At 34.2% G+C, this 23,685-nt stretch overlaps 1 protein-coding gene across 3 annotated transcripts in view; it reads left to right on the top strand.

Annotated features, from left to right (window-relative positions):
• Positions 1 to 23,685, top strand: part of LOC145260644 (ligand of Numb protein X 2-like) — a 432,919-nt gene that overhangs the window by 393,490 nt on the left and 15,744 nt on the right. For all 3 annotated transcript variants that reach the window (XM_080118970.1, XM_080118971.1, XM_080118972.1), the window contains 5 exons: positions 3,246 to 3,375; positions 5,460 to 5,526; positions 13,158 to 13,188; positions 15,862 to 15,978; positions 18,226 to 18,399. In XM_080118970.1, the coding sequence (XP_079975096.1) occupies positions 3,246 to 3,375; positions 5,460 to 5,526; positions 13,158 to 13,188; positions 15,862 to 15,978; positions 18,226 to 18,399 (519 nt within the window). The remainder of the gene's footprint in view (positions 1 to 3,245; positions 3,376 to 5,459; positions 5,527 to 13,157; positions 13,189 to 15,861; positions 15,979 to 18,225; positions 18,400 to 23,685) is intronic.

Raw genomic sequence — 23,685 nt, 5'->3', positions numbered from 1 at the left:
CAAAAAGTTTTCCACATGTCTGAATACTTTATATACCAAATTTCAAGTCTGTAGATCAAAAATTCATTGTAGGTTGAGAAGTGTCTTCACACACACATTCTCACTTTGTGTGTGTGTGTGTGTATATATATATATAGAGAGAGAGAGAGAGAATAACAACATAGCTACATTCCAAGTTCCAAATATTTATTTTTCTTACCAAACCAAACAGTTCTTTAATATATATCCAAACTTCTGTACATTTTTTACAGATCTGTTTCATTGTGCAAAAACAATCAACTATAGCTTTGTCCATATCAAATTTTGCATGTGTATACTTAGAAAGAAATATGCATGACAATATAAATGTTGGAAAAATAAATTTCGTAAAAGACTCAGCATCACATATTTATTTCAAGTAGCCATCTCTCTCTCTCTCTCTCTCTCTCTCTCTCTCTCTCTCTCTCTCTTTCTCTCTCTCTAAAAGGATTTTAAAAAATCAGATGATATGCATTTAAAATGGAAAGAAAGAAACAAAATGCTTGATGATTCGTCTGTTGAGTGGGTTTTACTCAAACGACTGTTTTCAAATGTGAAATATATCCCTTTAGCTTTCAGTGTCGGATATTCAGGATAGAAATATGAATCATTTTGTCGCCTTCTTTTTGTAGTTATTCCATTCGTAAATTAGTTGTAAGCTGTTCTTAATTGTCAAGTATTATACTTCGATTTCCAGATGTCAGGTCATCAGGAGAAAATATGCACTGTTTCGGGGCCAATCTTTCGACAGCTTTTTATGTGTACTGGACCCCCTCATTGATTTGAGGCTAATATTATCTGAATTGCAAGTAAACGAACTGTTAAAAAATTTTAATGGGAAGTTTAATAATGTACCGGTTTCTATTTCTGTTAACGAATAGTGTTTCCTGTGTCAAATTTTAAGTTTACCGGTTGCGTCTAACAGATGCATTAAGTTAAGACTTGTACGTATCGAAAGGAAAGAAGAATGAAATAAATTAAATGGATAAATAAATGAATAAAATAAGATATAAATAATTATATGAATGCAGTAAAATAAAAAGTAAATAAATAGGAATGCGCATATATATATATATATATATATATATATATATATATAATGGTTGACATAATCTCACTATCATTACAGATGATACAATTTACCACATTTACAACCAAAACAAATCGTTGTCAAATCGAGAAAAGTAACAGAAAATCAAGAAAATAAGAAAACTGTCATATTTAACCAACTTTGTATTGACAATGACTTGCTGCTTAAATATACACATTTATTGTATTTATTTGCTTCCCCACCAAAGCAAATTAGGCACAAGGCCGTTTTTAATGTGGGATAAAAACCAGCTCCCCTAAAAGTAGGCAAAAAGGGGCACTCTGGTTACCAAAAATAATAATTGTCCCAGTATAGAGGGTTTCCCCCTCCATTGACTGGTACAAATTATCTTAAGTGCAATATCTGCAGAACAGATACTACACTTTGATCCCGGCCGGATTTGGAAAAAAGGATTTCAGCAAAGTGCTCTATTATAATAATAAAAAAAAAAATCCGAAAATAAGAGCATATTATTTATATTTTTTATTTACAAAACGTTTACATGATATGCCATCGGTATCATCGGTTTCAAACCTGATAATAGGGGACCGTTTTAGATACCCATATGAAGCTTTCTTCAGATGATACTAATCTGTTTTATAACCAGAATTGGAACCATATACATACATTACAAGATCTCGTTAAAAAAAAACGAGATTTGAACGAGATCTTGTAATGTATGTATATGACTCCATATTCCGGTTATAAAACAGATTAGTATCAGCTGAAGAGAGCTTCATATGGGTATCTAAAACTGTCCCCTATTATCAGGTTTGAAACTGACGGTACCGATAACTTATCTAAACTTTCTGCAAATAAAAATATAAATAATATATTCTTATTTTTGGAATGTCTCCTTATAATAGAACACTCTGCTGGAATCCTTTTTCCAAAAAAATATAACTATGTATATATATATATATATATATATATTATAAAAAAAAAAGTCTCTAACTTAATAGATCCCACAGTCTAGCAAGCCCAGCCACTGTCCCATCACCGCAGAGTTGTATCCCTCTGAGTGTATTACAAGTGCTTCAACGGAATGTGCACTGATGAACTTGGTGCACTTGTACCCCCTGGATGTAAATACCTCCAACTAACCCGACAATTAGCAAAATCATACCCCTTCACTGTAGAGGAGCACAGATACTGGAAGATTTTCTATTCTGATTACATCTCTCCTCGACCAACTTGTTTTTTGGAATTTCTTGTTTCCCCCGACTGTAATAACATTCAGAAATTTAAATGTAACGTGAACAAGCATCTCTCTACACAACTCCCCACTTAGGATGACCCATATGAGGGATGTTAGTTCTTTACTTTTCAGCAGAATTCCACTTTTTTTTTTTTTTTAATCCAGAAAAATCGGATTTCCGCTTAAATCACTAGAGCCTCTAATGGATGTAAGTTCTTATTTTATTTTTATTTTTTTATCGAAATCCGTTTTTTTTTTTTGTTTTTTTTTTTGTTTCTGAATAAGAGAAAAAAAAATTTTTTAAATAAAGTAATTTTTTTTAAATAAAGAAAAAAATTAATAATAAAAATTTAATAAAAATAAGAATAAGTTGAATTTCCCTCTTATGGCAGTTCTTTCTTAAAACTGAAAATGTTGATCTTACTGTGAAGACTATGACTTCAAGAAATACATGAAGAGGTAGAGGAATTAGATGAATTTTATTTCATCAAAGACTGACTTCCTGTCTCCTTCCCTCCTTTACATCTTCGTGACAGTGTGCCTTGTTTGAAGTCAATAGAAATTTGAAAAAAAAAAAAAAAAAAAAAAATGTCATATTTGGAAGTAAAGTCTGAGTTTTTTTTTTTTTTTTTTTTTTTTTTTTTTTTTTGACAAGTTTTGATTTATAAAAATTGCTCAATTGAAAACGATAGAAATGGTTGTCTGGGGAGATTTGCACCAACTAGGAGGCAAACGGTTGCTCAAGCAATCTATAGAAATGCTCAATGACAGCAGGATTTAAAAAAAAAAAAAAAAAAAAAAATTTTTTTTTTTCAAATCAAAAAAAAATTTTTTTTTTTTTTTCTCAAATAATCAAAAAATATTTGTTTTTTCAAATAATCAAAAAATATTTGTTTTTTCAAATAATCAAAAAAAATTTTTTTTTTCATTTTCATGCAGGTTAATGGTGAGGACCTGACAATGGCCACTCATTATGAATCCCAGCAGGCATTATGCTATTATTCACCCTTGTGTCGTCTCACCGTGTATCGAGAGAAAGCTGAAGATGTTCGGCCAATCGAAAAAGAAGGTAACTATTACTACTACTTTTACGTCTACTTCGACTATTGCTACTACTATTACTTTTTATAGTAGTACTTCAACTTATGCTACTATTTGTTCTGCTACTACTACTATTACTAAAACTTATGCTACTACTATTACAACTGATCTGCTACTGCTACTATTTCAACTACTGCTATTACTTTTTTACTACTACTTGTTATTCTACTACTACTACTACTACTACTATTTCTAGTACTACTACTTTCTCTAATGTACGACAAAAAAGTACACCCATAGTGAATGTAATTTTTTCCAATTTTCCAGCACAGCCATAGCCGAGATTGAACTCGCTACACGAGTTTGTAATGTAATTCATATCTTGTTGATAGCTGAATACTTGATGCTTCGCCAGGGCTTTTATCGTGATGCCATCACGAGACGGAGTGCCTACTACGGCTTAAGAGAGTCCCATCTACCCTCGAGAGAAGGGTGGACCGCGCCAGTTTCTCAACCTGGTATTTTACCTTGTGGTACATACAGCGCCTTGCTTTCCCAAATGGTCACCCATCTGGTATTGGCCAGGCTGAACGTTGCTTAACTTTGGTGATCTGGCAAGAACCGGTGTGTCAACATGATTGTACCGTGTGTATGTGTATATATATATATATATATATATATATGTGTGTGTATATATATATATAATATAAAGCTGAATGTCTGTGTGTGTGTGTGTGTGTGTCTGGTCACGAATAGGCTCCTATATGGTTGACTATTTTAAAAAAACTGATTACATATAATGATAGAAGATATATCGAGACACAGGAATGGGTATGTTTGATCTGGCAGAACGGTGCTTCATTAAAATTGTGGGGTCTGCGTTCACACCTGGTCCACAAAGTATGGAAATAAAAAATTTAAAAAAAACGTTTACTAGTGTTTTTATATAGATGTACATAAGAATACTTTGATAAGTATGTTTTAACTTAAATAGGGATGGTATAATAAAATTGTGGGGTCTGCGTTCGCGCCTGGCCTCTATGGAATGGAAATAGGCACAAAAAGACTTTTCATACCTATCTATGCGTACGTATACTTTGATAATTATGTTTCAGTTTGAAGAAATATGGTATAATAAAATTATGGGGTGTTCGTTCAAACCTGACCTCCATAGAATGGAAATTTGTCACAAAGTTTAACAAGGTTTTTTAATATAGATCCACAGAATATTGTGATAAGTGTTTCAGTGTGAACATGTATGGTATAATAAATTATGGGGTTTATCTATTTTATTTTTACTTTCATCATATTTTGCTTTGGTTTTGATATCCCCAAATTCAAAGCTATCTCTTTACAACCCTTCCTTTTCAAAACCTTTCATAAATCAGAGTCCATTTTTTGTAGGCTGTTTTTGAACCCAGTCAACGATGGGTACTTTTGCTAGTATATATATATATATATATATATATATATATATATATATATATATGCATGTAATAGTCAGTTATAAGTTATCTCCCTTTTATTAGAAGTCTTCACTGACGTCACTCCAGAAATACAAATGAAACTCCCCTTTTCAGTCATTTTAGTTCCAGCCAAGATGCATCTTGCTGCTTCAACTGGTATTCATGTACTATCCAAAGGTATTAGTTGCCACAATGCCACATTTACTCCAGAAGTTTTCTCATAAAGTACTTGGCCAATCTGACTGTATTTTTTTATGAACCTTTGTTATGAAAAGGTGCAGCGAACTAAGTATTATGGTATCCGTTTGATGCACAGTTGCAATTGATAGAGATGAGTATTTGATGCAAAAATGAGCACAACTTTAACCATAATATTACTCATTCTAAGTCAGTAGGCTATAACTATTGCACGTTTCTAACAAAAAGTTTTGGTTTCTAAATAAACCTTTACCAGTTATGCTCTTCCGTTCCCAATCCATAACATCATATTTTAGTTCTGATTTTAAAATTCTAATGGCATTTTCCGTTCTTCTGCTTAATTTAGTCTTATGTAAGAAATACCGTTTTTAACATTATTTTTACACCCTCCATCTGCTACTGTGCTCGAGTTAATGTCTTGTTTATATATTTTTCTTTCTCATTTCAGAAATCCTTAAAATAACTCTCCACAAAAGCAAAGGAAAACAACTAGGGATTAAGCTTGTAGGCAAACGGTAAGAAGATGTGTATATATATGTGTGTGCGTGTATATATATGTACATATATATGTGTGCGTGTGTGTGTGTATGTATATATATATATATATATATATATATATATATATATGTTTGTGTGTATATATGTATATATATTAGTGATGGGATGATTCCGATATTTTTCCGAATTCTGTGCTAAATTTCTGATTCCGATAAAAATTACCGATTCCGATTCTGTATAAATTTCTAATTATTTAACTATAAGATGTTTATTTTCCCCGATTTTCGTAAAAACACATCTTAAATGTGCAGATATTTTCCTAAACATCAAAATACACTTGTGGAGGATGGTCTATTGATTTTAGTTTTACTGGTATTTTGAAATCAAAATAAAATTTACTAATTTATCAATATTACCAGCAATGGAAAATTTTATTTGAAACAAAATAAAATTTAAAAAAAAAAAAAAGACAATTAAAACAATTGTTTTGGCATCAAAAAATAGGCACCAATTTTTTCTGATACCGATTTTTCCGATTCCCGATTCTGATTAATCATCCCAACACTAATATATATATATATATATATATATAATATGTATATATATATATATATACTAGCATGCCGCCCGGTATTGTTCAGTCGTAAAACCCACTTAAATATAATATTTTAAATTATGCAGATTTTGTATTTATTATTTTAGAACAAATTCTCTATTGATTATTATATTGTACCTAATATATTGTAATTTCAAAACTTTAAAAAAATATATGGATAGGAATGCTGAGTTGTGTAACTTATCCCCAGTAATTACTGCCTTCCATAGTTGTCGTCTCACTACATTTTAGCCAACCAATCCTCTGGCTTGCTTGGATAAGATTGAAGCCGCTATCTTCAGACGATGCTCACCCGGAACCATAGAGACTCAATACCTCCACGGGATGCAGTTACAAGTCTCAGCGTTTCTACCTGATAGAAGTTAATCACCTGAAGAAGGCCAGAGGATGAGTTGGCCAAAACGTGGTGGAACAACAACAAATATGAAGATGAGGATAAAAGTTTGCGAAAATAAAATGAATGCACAAATTATGAAGCCTCATCTCAAAGGAATTCCAGAAAATAAAAATAAATAAAACACGAGTTCATTCAGTTTAATGTCAAAAAACAAGATTATTTTTGCACCCACCTAATAAATATATATATATATATATATTATAACAACAAGGGTTCCTTCAGTCTTGACAGACTATGGATACCCACTGTAAGGGTGCCTGCATGTGAATATTTATATATATATATATATGTATATATATATATATATATATAAGGAACTAACAAAGTTATGTGTTCATCAACGTTTTGTCTTTATTGCAAGACTTCCTCTGGATGAATGAAATAAAAACGAAACGTTGATGAACACATGAACTGCAAGGACTTGTGGCGCAGTGATTAGAGTACCTGGAAAAATCAATTGTAAAAAGTGATATTCTCCTGAACGTTGAAGGTTCAATTCTCAGTGTCAGTGACTGAAAAATACAATTGCGAATTTCTTAGGACCTCTATCCAGTCATGGTTGATGGGACAAGAGCATTCTACCCCAGTAAAATAAATTAAGGGTTCCGCTCAAAATTCTGTCCAAATTCCTGAGTTCGGCAGAAACATTCCAGAGTTTGACACAATACACCTGAAGAAGGTCGGAGGTTACATTGACTGAAACGTTGTGAAAATGACACTCAAGATGAGAACAGTAGTCCAATGAGTTCAAATAATACAAATAACCAATCCCCATCTCAAAAATTCAGAAACGTCACATGGTTTGTTCCTTTTTTATCTCTTATATCTCGGCAGAATACTATTTCCATTATTCTCATCATATACCTATATATATATATATATATATATATAGGTTTGAGATGTCCAAAAGTCGAGACTAATGAATACAACGAGGTTGTTAGATAGTGCTCAATAAAAAGAGCAAAATCTTATTTTTTTATTTGAAGGTAAACAGTTACATATGTTTGCAGCAACCATATACCCTCAAATAAAAAGAAAATATATATATATATAATATATATTAGGGTTATAGGTAGTGGAAATAAAAAAAAACGATGCTGTTTTTGATGTACTATATTTTATTTTGATATTTCAAATAGTCCTTTGCTCTTTATTTATTTATTTATATATATATATATATATATATATATATATATATATACACACACACACTCGTGAGCAAAAAAATGAGCCAAACAAATTTTATACATTTTATTACACTAAAAGCTATATTGAACAAAGAACAATTGAACAAGGAAACTTAAACGAGACTAATAACACAGAACAAGACATTTACTTTAATAAATGCTTAGGATGGAATCGCATTCCCTTTTGATTTAAAAGATCAATCCGTTTAGACATGCTCTCAACCAAAGTGGAACACTGAAGAGATGCTATTCCATTCGCTTTGCACAGCTTCCCACAGTTTGTCATTGTTCAAAAAGTTCTTCCATCCAAGGCACGAGATATTATGGACCAAATATTCTCGATTGGGTTTAAATCGAGGCTTTGACCTGGCCAAAATATCACATTAATTGAATTATCAGAAAACCATTTTTTGTGACTTTAGCAGTATGTACAGGGGCATTATCGTGTTGAAAAATAATGTTTCTGAGATATTCCCAGCTTCTGGATACTTGGTAACAGTCCTGTTTTTAATATTCGAATGTATTGCTTTGCATGGATTGACTTCTCACATGTAATAAGTTCCCCAACTCTTGCTGCAGTAAAACTTCTCCATAGCATTATCTCTCCATTCCAGTGTTTAACTGTCGTTTTTATGCAATCTTTCTCCAGTTCTTCAATTGCACCATTCGGGAGCATCGGGAGCATCAATAACAAGACAAAATCTTAATTCATCTGACCAGAAAACATTCCTGAACCAGTCTGTATCTTTCTTGCCATAATACGAGAAAAATCTCTTTCTATCATTTATGTTCTTAGATAAAAATGGCTTCTTTGCACACCTTTTAGAGGAAAATCCCATTTCTTTCATTCATCTAGATATTGTATATCTAGAAAGAGAATTTTCAGCCCCTGTTTTGAATTCTTTGCTATGGTCAACATAAGTTTTCTTTCGATCCTTCAAAACAGTTAATTTAAGCCTGTGGTCGTCCTTCAAAGTCGATGCTCTAGGGCGACCAGATCCAGATTTCCCTTTTCACAAGCATTCGACTTCGAACCTTTGACCAATTCGCTTCACTACAGAAAGAGATGTTTTCACATTTTCTTTTCTTAAAATATCAAAAATCTGCTTGTAAGTCATTTTGGACTGCCTTAATCCTACGATTCGGTTTTTTATATCCTCGCCAAGATGCGGTCTTACCATTTTTAGGATTAATTTTTCCACTTATTATTATATGCTACAATAATAATAATCTGTAAAATAGAAATTTTCAGTTAAAATTTACAAAAATTCATGGAAAAATATTGAAAAATTGATTTCTTCCTTCTTTCACTCTTGGCCCATTTCTTTTTGCTCATGAGTGTGTGTGTGTGCGTGTGTGTGTATATATATATATATACACACACACTGCATAATCAGTCTCTTAAAACTTGTGTGCTGGCGCTGAGTCCAGCTGCCACACCCATGCATAATCATAATCATTCTTTGAGAAAATTCAGGTACTTTAAATTTTTGTGAAATTGTTAGAATAAAAAGCAAACGTTAGTAAATTTTCCTTAATTTTCAATTTCTAGTATTTTAAGTGCTTTTTAGGGAATATTCAAATATTTCAGATTTGCATTGAATTTGATTTGTTCTCGTTAGACACTGATTAAACAAGATTCCCTGAATTTCAATTTTTTTCTTAAGATCGAACTCGTTTTGATCAACATTAGAATAAGGATTCTAGATGCAAGGTTTACTAGAATATATGTATATGGCATAATCACATTGACACACTGGTTCCAGTTAGATCACTGAAATTAAGCAATGGTGAACCTGATCAGTACTAAAATGGGTGATCATTTCTCTATCTATATAAAAGCCAAGTACGTCCAAGGATGGAATAATGTTGCCATATCTGGGCAGGAGCTGCTAAAAACAGCCTATCCTGCCTTGACAGAGTACAAAATAGACTCCATGGCTTAGTGGGGGATGCCCTTTTCTCTACCCTGCAACCTCTCTCCCACAGAAGAGACATTGCGAGCCTATCCTTGTTTTATCATTATTTCCATAGCAGGTGCTCATCTGAACTCCAATCTCTGGTCCCCCCTCGCCAATCTTTCACAAAAAAAACTCGTCTAGCTGAATCCACTGTGAAAAATTTCCCCCACTCTATATCTGTGCCTAAATCAAAACGCGGATTCCATAAACAAAGCTTCTTTCTTAGAACTGCACGCCTGTGGAACTTTGTTCCGTCGGCCTGCTTCCCTCCGGACTACAACTTGGATGTCGTCAAGTCCAATGTTAACAAATTCCTAATGAACCGCCCCCTTAATTAAAAACTTCAGCAAATCTCCACACTAACGTAATGTACTTGCAATAACCCTTATCCCTGAGTGGCTTCCGGGCCTTGATAAGTGGTGATCACTGTGTAAAAAAAAAAAAAAATCATTTGGAATTTCCAGGTGCTGCATATGCTCTCCGCTTTTCTCGACATTGTTTCCAGTCGTCTAGCACTTCTCCTTGCCACTGGACTCAAGCAGTGCTGATTTAGGAAAGGTGGGGTTAGAGATTGTGAAACACTTTCCTCACAATAGCATGCGCAGCTACTCTTATAGGAGGTATCCATTGTCTTTTGAGACTCAATGGAGGCATTGTATCATATATATATATATATATATATATATATATATATATATTAGTGTTGGGACAATTATTTGAGGGCATCGGAATCTGAAAAATTTGTGCTTATTTTCCAATGCCCAAAACGATTCTTTTCATTGTTTTCATTTTTTTATTTGAATGTGTTTAAAATAAAATCTTCCCTTTCTGGTAATAATGATGAAATAATAAATATTTATTGATTTTAAACTATTAGTACGAGTAAAACTAAAATCAATACATCATCTCTCACAAGTGTATTTTTACGTTTAGGAAAATATATTCATAAGGCTCTTCAGTAAGAGGAGGATAACTTTGTCAATTGGGCAATTTTTATTTTGATTGTTGTTGCAATCCAGAGCGACCCCTTTTGTATATGTGTATATCTTCCACATTAAAAAGTCCTGGATATGACCTTAAACTATATCCAGTGGTGAGGCCCTAGCTTGTGGGCTTTGGGGAGAGTGCGGAGTCACCTTTTAATTACCATTGCTCCCAGGTCCACTCTGACCCGGAGTGGTAGTACCTGTTAGGGTTCCAACTATGGGTTAAATAGAAACCGACTTGAAAACAACAAATATATTCTATTAAAAATTTTTTCTTCAAAATCTTTGGATTCGGCATTAAATAACCCAAAAAGGGGTTGATATGCCGTAAAACAAAAACAACCAACCAACCAATCCACATTAAAAGCTGACATTGTGTCTAATTTTTTCATTTATGCAAAAATAAATATTGCATCATTATACATCTATACACTGTGCCGAGCATGCGAGGAAGTGTACAAAGTGTATGAGTCGGGCCTACCTGTGGTGAAAAGCGAACCCGTGACCTTTCGATTACAAATCAAATCTAACAATGAACTTCACCCATCTTACCCCAAAGTGACGAGTTAGTTTCGTCCAATGGCTATAAAAAAATACAAACAATAAGTGAGGGAGCGTTGAAATGCACTGCTTTGATAACATGTCTTGTGTTATTGCATTTCGTATCGTGGCATGTTCATTCAGTGGTGGTGTTCGGAATTGCATGGACGAATTTGTTAAGGACCGTTTCTTCACTTGTGAAAACAAATATACACACACACACACGCTCATAAATATATATATATATATATATATATATATATATATATATATATATATATATATATATCTTTTTCTGGCGCTCTCTCTCTCTCTCTCATGTAGCGACATACACATTCAACTAACCATGATGTTTCGTGATGATCATTTGGTGCTAGTCTTTTTTATTTTTTTAATTTTTAAATGTAATAAAATGTAACCACTTATCAAGGCCCAAAAGTACGATGGTCACTGATACAACAGCGTAGTGATCGTTAATGATGGAAATTGGGTAGAATTTGGTTATTTAAGGGGAGGACTCAATAAGAACTTGTTTACATTGGACTTGAAAACGACCATTTTGTAGTCAGCAGAACAGTTCCGTAGGCAAGCAGTTCTAGGACAGAAGTTTTGTGCATGGAACTTCCATTTAGATTAAAGAACAAGTAGAGAGTGTGGAAATTGTGGGTATTGGTTGTAGCTAGACGAGTGCTTTTTTTTTTTTTACACGCCCCCCCCCCCCAAAAAAAAACTGCAAAAATAAATATTACATCAGTATACACCATTTGTACTCATTCAAATAACCATGATGTTTCATGATGGTCAATTGGTGCTAGCATCTTTTCTTTACAAGGGAGTCGCAACTTACCAAGGCCCGAAGGCCACTTAAGGATAATTGTTAATGAGTGTATGGTGGTTACTGATACAGCAGCGTAGTGATTATTCATTGTGAAAATTGAGTAGAATTTCATTATATGGGCACAACCTCCCATTTGAAAATCCAAATATTTCAGATTTGCATTGAATTTGATCCAAAGCTCACCAATCCACCAAAAGCCTTCTACAATAAACTCATGTAATGGATTTTGATCAAAATTGGAATAAGGATTCTAGAGATAAGGTTTAGTACTATTATATTTTGATTTTAATCTTTGTAATCAGAAACATAAAAGTGGTGCAAAACTTATACTGGTAATTAATTTTCCCTTTCCTAGGACGGGTATTCTAATTTATACATTGTTCAAAGAATCAGGTTTATTACGAGGTGACTTTTTATGCAACATACATATTAGTGATGGGACGATTCTAATATTTTCCCTGATTCCGATACAATTACCGATTCTGATTAATTATAAATCTGTAAATATTTAAGTATAAAGTCATTATTTCGTCCCAATTACCGTAAAAACGCATGTTAAATGTGCAAATATTTTCTCAAATGTAAAACACACACTTGCGGGGAATGGGGGGGGGGGGGGATCTATAGATTTTAGTTTTACTGCTAGTTTAAAATAAATATTTAGTGGGTTTTCTTTTTTTTTGTTTTTAATTACTACCAGCAGTGGAAGATTTTGTTTTAAACGAAATCAAATAAAAAAGATAATTAAAAGAATCGTTTTTGGCATCGGAAAATATGCACAAATTTTTCCGATACCAATTCTGATACTCCCAAAAATTCCGATTTTGATTAATCATCTTAACACTCGTACGTATGTCATCATATTTCCTGTAATGTAATGGATTTTGATCAAAATTGGGATAAGGATTCTAGAGATAAAGTTAAGTATCATATTTTGATTTGAATCTATTAAAGGGAGACATAAAAGTGGTTCAAAACTTCTACTGGCATAGGATGACTCAAGTCAGGTCCTATTTTGTTGGATCGGCTATAGAGAAAAAAACAGTTTAAAATTGATATTTTGTAATAGTTTAAAATAATTTAATTTTCTTTGCTTTCTTTTTTTTTTTTTTTTTTTCCACAGAAATGGGCCTGGAGTCTACATTTTAAATCTTGTAAGTAATTTATTTCATTTTTTTCAAAAATTAAAATTAAGGGAGAAATATTTATGCGTAAACCATCTGGATGAAACAAGTATTGAGATGATCACAGAGTTAACAAAATCAGGTCATAAAAGAATAAATATAAGTAAATAAATATAAATAAAATATCCATTCTGATAGTAAAGGGAGGTAATCACACAGACTTTTAATTGAGGTTCTTCAAAATCTGACAGCCAAAAAAAATGAATTTTCATTAAAAAAAACAGTAACTGCTTACTTTTTTTATCATTTTCAAAAAAAGCAATGTTATCTAATTGTTATGTCACAATTAGTGAAATATTACATAAAACATATACTTTGTACAAATAGATGATTGCGTGACAGCCACCATTATTGTCACAAGACAGACATAGTTACTTCCCCTGACTTGATACTATTACTTTATATACACACTTGAAAATTGTTAAAATTATTTTCATTAGTTTTATATCTTTACGTTTTTTTGTAATTTTTTAAATATTTTCATTAATAATTAATTTTGTATCTTACCGTTTTTTTGTTTGTTTTTTGTTTTTGTTTTTTTTTCATAATTTTTGGATATGTTAATTACTGTGACATGACAGTTCAGCAGATACCATTGTTTTCACTTGAAATTCAGTATTTCAAGTTTTGAATTTCGCTACAATAACGAAGATTTGATAGATAAAGTCCGTAAAGTGATCGAAAGAATAATTGAGCAGGAAATACAATAAAAAAAAATCAGTTCAGGTAACTTGATTATGTAGTAGAGCTGACATCTATTCAATGTAGCTGCCTTCAGCCTCAATCACTGCCTCGAACTGGGAGTATGCCTTTTCCACAAGGGCCGGCTGGAGCTTGGTGAATACTCAACGGATGACAGCGATTAGGATGGCTTTGGTGTTGTGGGAGGTCATGTTGGTGATGTTCTTGACAACCAAATGAAGTAGTCCCGTGGGTTCAGGTTGAGGGAGGAGAGGGGTGCAGTGAAAGAAGGGTACAAAGTCATAGCACAACTTCTGAAGCCAAAACTGGGGCTCTTCGGACTTGTGGGCCAGCACAGAGTCCTGCTACCACACTTCCGATCTGCCAGCAGCCACCTGATTGCACCAGGGATCACCATACTCTTCAGCACATCCAGGCACTCTTTGGTGTTGGCTTTCAAGCCGACTTCGAAGATATGAAGTGCATGATGTGCCCCTCGCTTGAAACCACACCAAAGACCATAACTGTGACTGGAAACTTTGTTTTCATCACCCTGGGCACATCCTTGTTATTCTGAGCAATTCAACGATGCATTTTGAAGGTGCTGGCAATGGTCCTGTTGTCATAACTTAGATCGGTAGAGATCTCGCTCATTGAACATTGTGTCATTTTCAGACATGATAGAAGGCTCCTATCACTCTTGGGCAACTAGTAGATGGTCTACAACAAAAACAAAAAAAGAAAAACGGTTTTCATCAAACGGAAATGGAATCATGTTTTTTTTCTAGAGCAACAATTTTATCGTTTCAAACTGTAAATTGGGTAAGTGCAGATGAAATGCATCTTTGTTTTATGCCAGGACAACGAATCACTTTTGCTATATGTTTGATATAAAATTAGGGTAGATATTTACTTGCTTCCCACCAAAGCAAGATGTGACACAAGGTTGGAAGGTGAGGATATCAACTCAGCACATCTAAGGGAGGAGCACTCTGGCTTTGCAAAAATCGCTTGGGCATCCCTGTTAGCATTCCCTAGTAGGGGCGCCTCAGGCAGCAAGCGATAATTTTGCTCCACTCAAAAGCCAAGTGGCAAGGCTTGGAAGGGTGGACCTCCTAGGTAATTACCAAATGTGTATGCAATGTGATGATATATGAAATTGAAAACTGGCTAGTGAGGGTTGAGGACATGCTGCGTGGATGGATGTGTAATGTGAGTCAGAAAAGCAGGCTTAGATCTGATGACCTCAGAGGAAGATTAAATCTGGAAAGTATAGGGGGATGTGTGTAGAACAGTAGAACAGAAATAGTATGGCCAATTATTTTCTTTCCAATATTTTTTTTAAATTATATAACTTTAATTTCATTACATATTAAAAAGAAGGAAACAGTGGTTCTGATTCCTTCAGAAAGTTTTCATTTTATTTATTTACTTGCTTGGGTGCCCGGCGTTGCCCGGGTGTTTGTAGGCGGGTGTTGAGCAAAAAAAAAAAAAAATTGTAGTAAGCAAGCAGGCTCGAACCCGTGCCGCAAAGGAGAAAAGGAAAGTGAAAAAAAAAGTGACGTATTTGCTGTTGCACCCATCGTCAAATTGTAAGTGATATAGTTTTAAATTAAGACGAAAAAATCTACCCTTCCCTGTAGAAAAGTGCCCAGTTGAGTGTGAAGGAATTAATGTTTTTAGCCAATTTTTTTATATTTGTCTTCTGAAGGGTCGAGCTTCAAAACGATACCAATCTCATAAAAATCTGTCACCTCTGTTGAAAGTTTTAGGCAGACATACAAACGTACATACATACATACGTTTAAACAGACAGGTGAGATTTATATTATAGATGGTTATGTTAAAGAATGACAGTTCTTTAATCAATAGATGTAGAACAGTTGAGGTAGCAGGTTTTTGAAATCTCAAACTTTCTTTTATTGATTTTATTTTCATTTGTTTTTGTTTTGTTTTTTCCAGATTAGTCAGAGCCTTGCCGCCATTGATGGCCGGCTAAAACCAGATGACCAGGTGTTGGAAATTAACGGACAGGATGTGACTTATGGATCTCAGGAACAAGCTGCTTTTTATATCCAGGTATTACGTTATTCAGTTGATAGAATTGTTTTTAACCTTATGTATTCTTTAGAAAATAAAACTCTTTGACACATCAAGTGCCAAACCAATTTTTAGCATTTTTGCAATGCAGTTGGATTTAATAGACTAATATTTGGCCATTATTCTATTTCAGAGGTACCCTTTCAGGTGATATCCATTGTCTCTCAAGACATTTTTTACAAAGTTGTACAACAAAATATAGTTGGGGGGGGGGTCTAAAAAAAACACAATATTTAACTAGTGCCCACCAAAAAGCATTGCTTCTATTTAAGTTTCAGTAACAACAAAATCTGGAAAAATAACAAACAATAAATATGCAAAATAAAACCAATTCTTCAGCATTAAATAAGCCAAAACAGTTGATATGCTGGTAAAATGAACCAACTAAACTGAATCTAATCTGTTCTTAAAAAAATAAGACTTTTTGATGCATCAAGTACCAAACCAATTTCCAGCATTTGTACGGTACAGATGGATTTAATAGAATAATGTTTTACTAGCAGGACCTGTGGAAATTCCATAGGGGACTCCTTCATATGTAATATATTGATGTTAGCATTCTGTAGATGTTCAGTGTAAATAGAGACGCTCTGATATTATTGTAGCTCTTTTGTTAAAACTGCAAAAGTATTTATCTAAGCTAGCATGAACGCCCAGCATAGCCAAGTCATAAAATGCACTTAAATATGATATTTTAATTCTTGTAGATTTTGTATATATTATTATAGAGTTAATGTTCTATCCATTTTTATATATTATAAAGTTGCGATTTCAAAAATAAACATATCTCTATGACTTGAGTTCATCAGCTTGAATCGAAACTGAATCCCAAACTTATATGTGTGTGTGTATATATATAAATTATATATATATATATATATATATATATATATATAATTTACTATAATAATTAAATACTTACAGACACTAGTGTTTCATCCTTTCAGGAATCTTCAGTGTAGGATGTCACGATTAACACCAGTCGACAGATTCGAACTTGGCAACACGAGTCATCTCTGGCTCCATTAGCAAAGACCGTATCCAATCGGCTACCATTAACCGCATTAAATAACGTTGAATTTAAACATTTTAATTTTAAATGTTCTTTACATCAGTTAGACATGATGATCTATGCATAAGAGCTAAATTGACCGACTTAATTCAACTGAAAGTGCTCAACAATAAGAAACGAGTTTCTTAAAGAGGCTGTCACAATTATTTTTTTACTATAATAATTAAATACCTACAGACACTAGTGTTTCATCCTTATATATATATATATATATATATATATATATATATATATAAAAACATTAGTTTCTTCAGCTATAATCGAAACCGAAACCAAAACTTATGAAGAATTCTTAATAAAATTATTTTTAAAAAATTGATTGGAGTGCCATTAGCTATAATCGAAACCAAAACTTAGGAGGAATTCTTGGTAAAATTATTTATAAAAAAATAGATGACTTAAGTGCCATCAGCTATAATTGAAACCAAAACTTATGGAGAATTCTTGGTAAAATTATTTATGACAAGAAATGGAAGAACATAACAATTAAATGACCCGAATGTACGCATGACACAGAAAATAACACACACACTATCATATTAATATATAGATTATTATCATTATTCTAGTTCAGAAGCACCCTAACCTGATGGTGATATCCATTGTTTCTCAAGACTGAATGGAGGTTATGCTGAATCCTAAAAATAATGTTCAAGCTTGTTAGGTGGATACACAAGCAAACTCTAATACTCTTAAAACATTTCTAAAAAAAACTTTTGTATCTTAAAATTATTTGCCTTTGCCTAGAGACATTTTTCAACATGATGGATCTGCCTAGGGTTATCCGCCCCTGCATAAAGCAGACACCCAACAAAAACCTGGAAAATTTCAAATGGAAATCGGCTTCGCAGCAGACAATTAAATCCTCTTCATTCTCAGTAATTCTTACAGTTGTAAAATTGTTAACAAATCCTTTTATATTGTTGATCCCCATAGAATCATTTTCATCCAATTTATTTCATCCAATTTATAGCTCATCATTCACAACAGATTTGGCACCAAATTTGTCATTCTTTTTTATATTGCCTTTTCTTTCACAACAGATGGATTTTTTTGAATTTTATGATTTATTTATCAAAAGGAAAAATAAATTCAATTTCCACTTTGCTTTTTCTTGATTTTGATTTTCTTTTTTTTTTTTTTTCTTTTTGTAGAAAAGTGGTGATGAAGTACAGTTTGTCGTCTCAAGAAAAAGTCGTCCACAAACACCTGATATCATCCGCTCAACAGGCAATGAATTCCCTTTAAAAAATGCATCCTCCGACAGTGACGGCTGCAAGTTAACTCCTAGTCGGAAGATTATGGAACGGACCGTCACAATCCCAAAGGTAAATTCTTGCTTCATCGACAAAACATTTTGTGTGGAAAGAAAAATATGACTGCACAAACCTGATGATATAAACTGAAATAAGCTTAGCAGCAGACAATTAAACCCTACTCATCCATAGGGTTTTGTTTTTTTTCCTGCATAGAATCGTTTTCATCCAGTTTATTTCTTCATATTTGTGTCTTATCAATCACACAGTATTTCACAATCTGGTAGCAACTTTGTTGTTCTTTTTGATATTGCCTTTTCTTTTACAAGTGAATCTCACATGCAAGTCAAGTCAGTGTTAGTGAGCTGTTGCTGCTCCTGCCACAATCCCAAACTCTAATACTCTTAAAACATTTCTAAAAAAAAAACTGTTTTGTATCTTAAAATTATCTGCCCTTGGCTAGTGACATTTTTCAACATGATGTATCTGCCCAGAATTATTCGCCCCTGTATAAACCAGACACCTAACAAAAGCCTGGAAAATTTCAAATGGAGGATGCTACCGAAATCAGCTTAGCAGCAGACAAATTCTCTTCATTCTCAGTAATTCTTACAGTTGTAAAATTGTTAACAAATCCTTTCATATTGTTGATCCCCATAGAATCATTTTCATTGTTAGTGAGCTGTTGCTGCTCCTGCCACAATCCCAAAGACAAATTTTTTTCTTGACTCGTTAGCAAAACATTTTGCACACACCCCAAAAAAATGACTTGCAGGAGTAAAACCCAACAGTTGAAATAATACCTAAAAGCAACTTTTCAAAATATGATTAAAAAAAGAAAACTACCTTTTAAAATGTTTGATAAAATCTTTTAATATTATGTTTTAAAATGTTTGATAAAATCTTTTAATATTATGTTTTAAAATGTTTGATAAAATCTTTTAATATTATGTTTTAAAATGTTTGATAAAATCTTTTAATATTATGCTTTAAAATTTTTGATATCAGGATTGATAATTGTTTTAGATCAGACAATTTTGAAGAGTACATGCCATAATATTTTTTTTATTTTATTTATTTATTTTTTTTTTTTATTACATTTTCACCCCAAACAAGGCACATTGCCACTTTCGTGTAGGGGGCTACTATTAAGGGCAGCAACTGCTGGGGCACTATGTTGGGATTTGGGCAGCAAGATATCGGTTCACATTACACTTAAACTTCTGCATGTCAGTACTGTTTGGGAAGCAGGGACCTGGAATGGAATTCCAGAGTCTAGCGGTTCTGGGGAAGAAACTACTGGAGTAGAAAAACATTTTACATCTAGGGATCTCTACTGTGTGGGGGTGGGATTTAACTGCCTGTCAGGTTTGTCGAGGGTGTCTACATTGTGGGGGCACAAGTGTCTGCAGTTCGTCAGAGCATTCACCATTAAAATACTTGTAGAACAGGCAGAGGGATGCAACATTTCGTCGATGGGACAGAGGCTGAAGCTTAGATGCCAGTTCAGCGTCTATCAGATTGGCAACTCTCTCTTGAACCTTGTCTAGGAGTGAGAGACTAGTAGCAGATGCACCAGCCCAAATGTGACAGCAATACTCCATACATGGGCGAATGGTGGCCTTATAGAGGTACAGGATACTTCCAGATGTTAGCAGTTTTCTAGCACGGTAGAGAGAGCCTACCTTCTTCACAGTGGCCCTGGCAATGCCTTCAATGTAATTGTTCCAACTCATGTTTCCTGTGAACGTTAGGCCAAGCAGTTTGAAAGATGTACTCTCAGATAAAGTCACTGGCCATTGTTTTTGGTGGCAGAGAAGGTTTCTTGTAATTATTGAAGGAAACCAGTTTAGTCTTGGCAGCATTGAATGTGACCATCCATTTTTGTCCCCATTCCACTACAGATTGCAGGTCATCCTCTAGTGTTTTTGCCATTTCTTTAGATATGTGTTCATTTGTTTTCCTGTCATGCCTGTTATAGAGTGTGGTGTCATCAGCATATATACCCATCTCAGAGGCAGTTTTGTCAGGGAGGTCATTAATGAATATTAGGAACAATAAAGGTCCAAGGATAGACCCCTGAGGCACTCCCACATTTATATCATATTGTTTAGATGTACGACCGTCGAGGACAACCTGGATTTTTCTCTTATCTAAGAAGGATTTAATTATGTTAAGTATTCTACCAGTGATACCGTATGATCTTATTTTCCTGAGGAGACCCTTGTGCCATACCCTGTCAAAAGCCTTAGATATATCTAGAGCTACTGCTTTGCCCTCCCCCACTTTGTCCAGTGAATGGTATATACATTCAGAGATTACAGTTAGGATGTCTGCGGTGGAACAGGATGTCTAAATCCATATTGTTTGTCAGTCAAAAGTTTAGCATCTGTAAGGTGACAGACTAGAGCATGGTTAATTATGGTCTCAAATATTTTGGCGAAAAGTGGGAGGAGGCTAACAGGGTGATAATTTGATGGGTCAGTTCTTTCACCAGAATTCTTAAATACTGGTACCACAGAAGCAGTTTTCCAACAGCCCAGAAAGCAAGCTTCATTAAGGCATTTGTGGTGGACATTGAAGTCACCAAATACATGTACTTGCGCGCTAGTGTCGAAGGAGAGTGCTGCGTCTATGCTATCAGAGACTTTGTTTATTATGGTGCAGTCCTGGGTCGAGGGAGAGCGGTAGAGAAAATAAAAGTACCTAATGTTATGTTGTATGTTTAGTCTAAAGCACATAAAGGCTTGATCATCCGATTCTAGGTTTGTTTCTCTAGTAAAACGAAAGGTATTACAAATGTATACTCCAAGTCCGTGCAGTTTCTGTCAGAGTCCTTACGACAGAGTGGGAGATATCCAGGCATGTTAAAGTAGTTTGAGGGGATGGAGGAGTGTATGTTAGTCTCATTTAGTGCAAAGATATCTGGGGTGTTTGTTAGGAGAAATGCTTCAACATCATTTAAATTAGTTCTAAGCCCACAGATGTTCATAAATGCAAGCCTCAAGGGAGGAGGCGAGTTGGATTTGTTTGAGTTTGGGCCTGGTTTTAGCGTAATTTTTTAATGTACTGTCATTTTTTTTTAAGAGTTTCAGTTTAAGTAAGGGATGCTGAACAAGTGGTTATGCAGAATACCAGACATGCAACACAAGCATACCATTAGTTGTCCTGCCATCTACTAGGATCGTGACCTCGGGATAGCCCACCAGGGATGAGTGCAGGGTCCCTTTCCATGCGCGACATGGCACTACAAACAACCCGATATTATACAACTTTTGATGGAGCAGCCGCTCTAAGCGCTATCAAAGAGTTAGGGCTCCTGTACTACCAGTTGGGAACAGTAGCCAGGAACTGTCTATCCGGTATCCTCAACCCATCAGACGATGGTCAACCCAATCTACTTGTACTGGCATGATGGCATTCAAGCACTCCCAAGTGCCCAGTTTAGGGGATGTGATGCGTCGGGAGTGGGGAAAATGGCATTCATTGCCCTAGTCAGGAAACAAGATCAACCACTGAAGGTCTGTCAACTCCCTGTGATTCGAATTCTACGCCTGGCTAATGGGCAAGGAAGGAGTATGAAAGCCGGGCGTTAGACAGAGCCTATCTACTCCTTAAGCAGTTTAGGTTTGCAGACCGGTAATTTGTTTGAGTCACCAGCTCTAGGAAGGTTGTCATCCAAGACTGGAGAGGCCTTCCTCCCCTTAGGTTTAACTTCAGAGTTTTCTTTCTCCTAGACAGATGACCTACAGGTTCATCAGCACCAAGAGGGTTTTCCCCACGCCTGGGTCTTAATCCAGGTATTTCTGTGCCTCCGCGTTGGTAGTTAATGTTAACGGGTTAGTTTAAAAGGGTTATCAACTGAAAAATTATACTCCTCAAAGTGATTAGAGGGCATTACTATTTCATTGTTTGTTACTGAAGAGGGGCTGAGTAAGAGTTCATGCAGTGGAAGCAGCTATATTTGCAAACAGGTCTGTTGGAAGGAGTTAACATGGTTTGTTTTTTCCTTTACGTTAAAAAAAAAAAGAAAGTTTTTTCTTATTTTTATGTTGGCTTAGGAATAGGATAATGCGTTGCAGAATGGTATGGTATTACAAATTAACTAGAAAAAATTGTACATGGATATTTTAGATAGCAGAAGGGTTAAGTTATATATTCAATAGATACAAGTAACGTCATTTTTGATATGGAGTACATTACAGTACAGGTATAATTGGGAGTAAATTATATGATATGTCATATACAGTATGTATAGTACAATAAATAGATATATGGGCATATTTCCAGTAGGTGCGAATATATATATATATATATATATAGAGAGAGAGAGAGATTGTAGGTATTAAGTAGGTTACCATTTCTAATGAAGATATCTCCAGCTTTCATTTAAAAATCAGGAAGTTGTATTTTGCATTATAGAGTATCGATTCAGTTTTTGTATTTAACATTGCTAAGCTAAGGAAGGAACAGCTATTGCTATGTAATATAGATAGTTGTATATCTAAGTACAGACTCTTGTTAGTGAGTATCCACCTGGATAAGAATAAACTAATGCATGCCTGAGGGGTAGAAATGTAACATGTTTAGTGATCATGACTTTCAATCGGTCAGCATGCGAAGGTTAAGGGCTGAAAGCTAAGGACCCCCCCCCATCTGAGTCGGGTGTATTGTATTAGTGTTAGTGGGAGCTTGGGGAGTAGAGCAGATTGTTATTTTTCAGGAGAGGATTAAACTTACAGAATACATTTAGGATTAATTATAAGAGTTTTGTGTGCCAAGTAACGTTTAGCTTGAGAAGAAAAAAAAATTTTTTTTTTTTAAGCTTAACATGCAAATCAGACATAGGCAGTCGTCTTGGAGGCAAAGTACATATTGAATATACGTAGCAATCCAGGAAGGGTGCTTGTACCATAATGAGAAAAAACTATTTGTATATAGCGCGTCGGGATTAATTAAATGCAGTAAGTTTGGTCAAGCTCAAAGCATTGTGTATCTATTCAGAAATAGTCCTAGCGACGTAGCTAATGCCACTGTATTTTAGTTTCAAATATAATTGGAAGTAAGATTAACTATATTAGATGGTTTTATTGGCTAGCAAAGAAGCAAGCATTTTCAATACAAGCAAGCTTATAGTAATAGTATATGTTAAGTATATTACTTAAATAAGGTCCTAACTTCATCTACTGTAATAGAGAATAATTCCCGGCTTTTTTGTTTTTTATTGCTAGTTTACTTGAATATAGCATGAGTGAGCAGTGTTTTGCCTGTTCGAATAGTAGTTGGGAAGGTGGGTGGGTGGGTGGGGGGGGTGACGAATCTCATCTTAAAAGTTTTGCAAGACAGGAAAAGTAGAGA

Source organism: Euprymna scolopes, chromosome 36 (genome assembly GCF_053919585.1).
Source record: "Euprymna scolopes isolate OS-2025 chromosome 36, ASM5391958v1, whole genome shotgun sequence".
NCBI classification, from domain to species: domain Eukaryota; kingdom Metazoa; phylum Mollusca; class Cephalopoda; order Sepiida; family Sepiolidae; genus Euprymna; species Euprymna scolopes.
The sequence above is the reverse complement of the archived record's forward strand: the minus strand, read 5'-3'. Positions and strand labels throughout refer to the sequence as shown.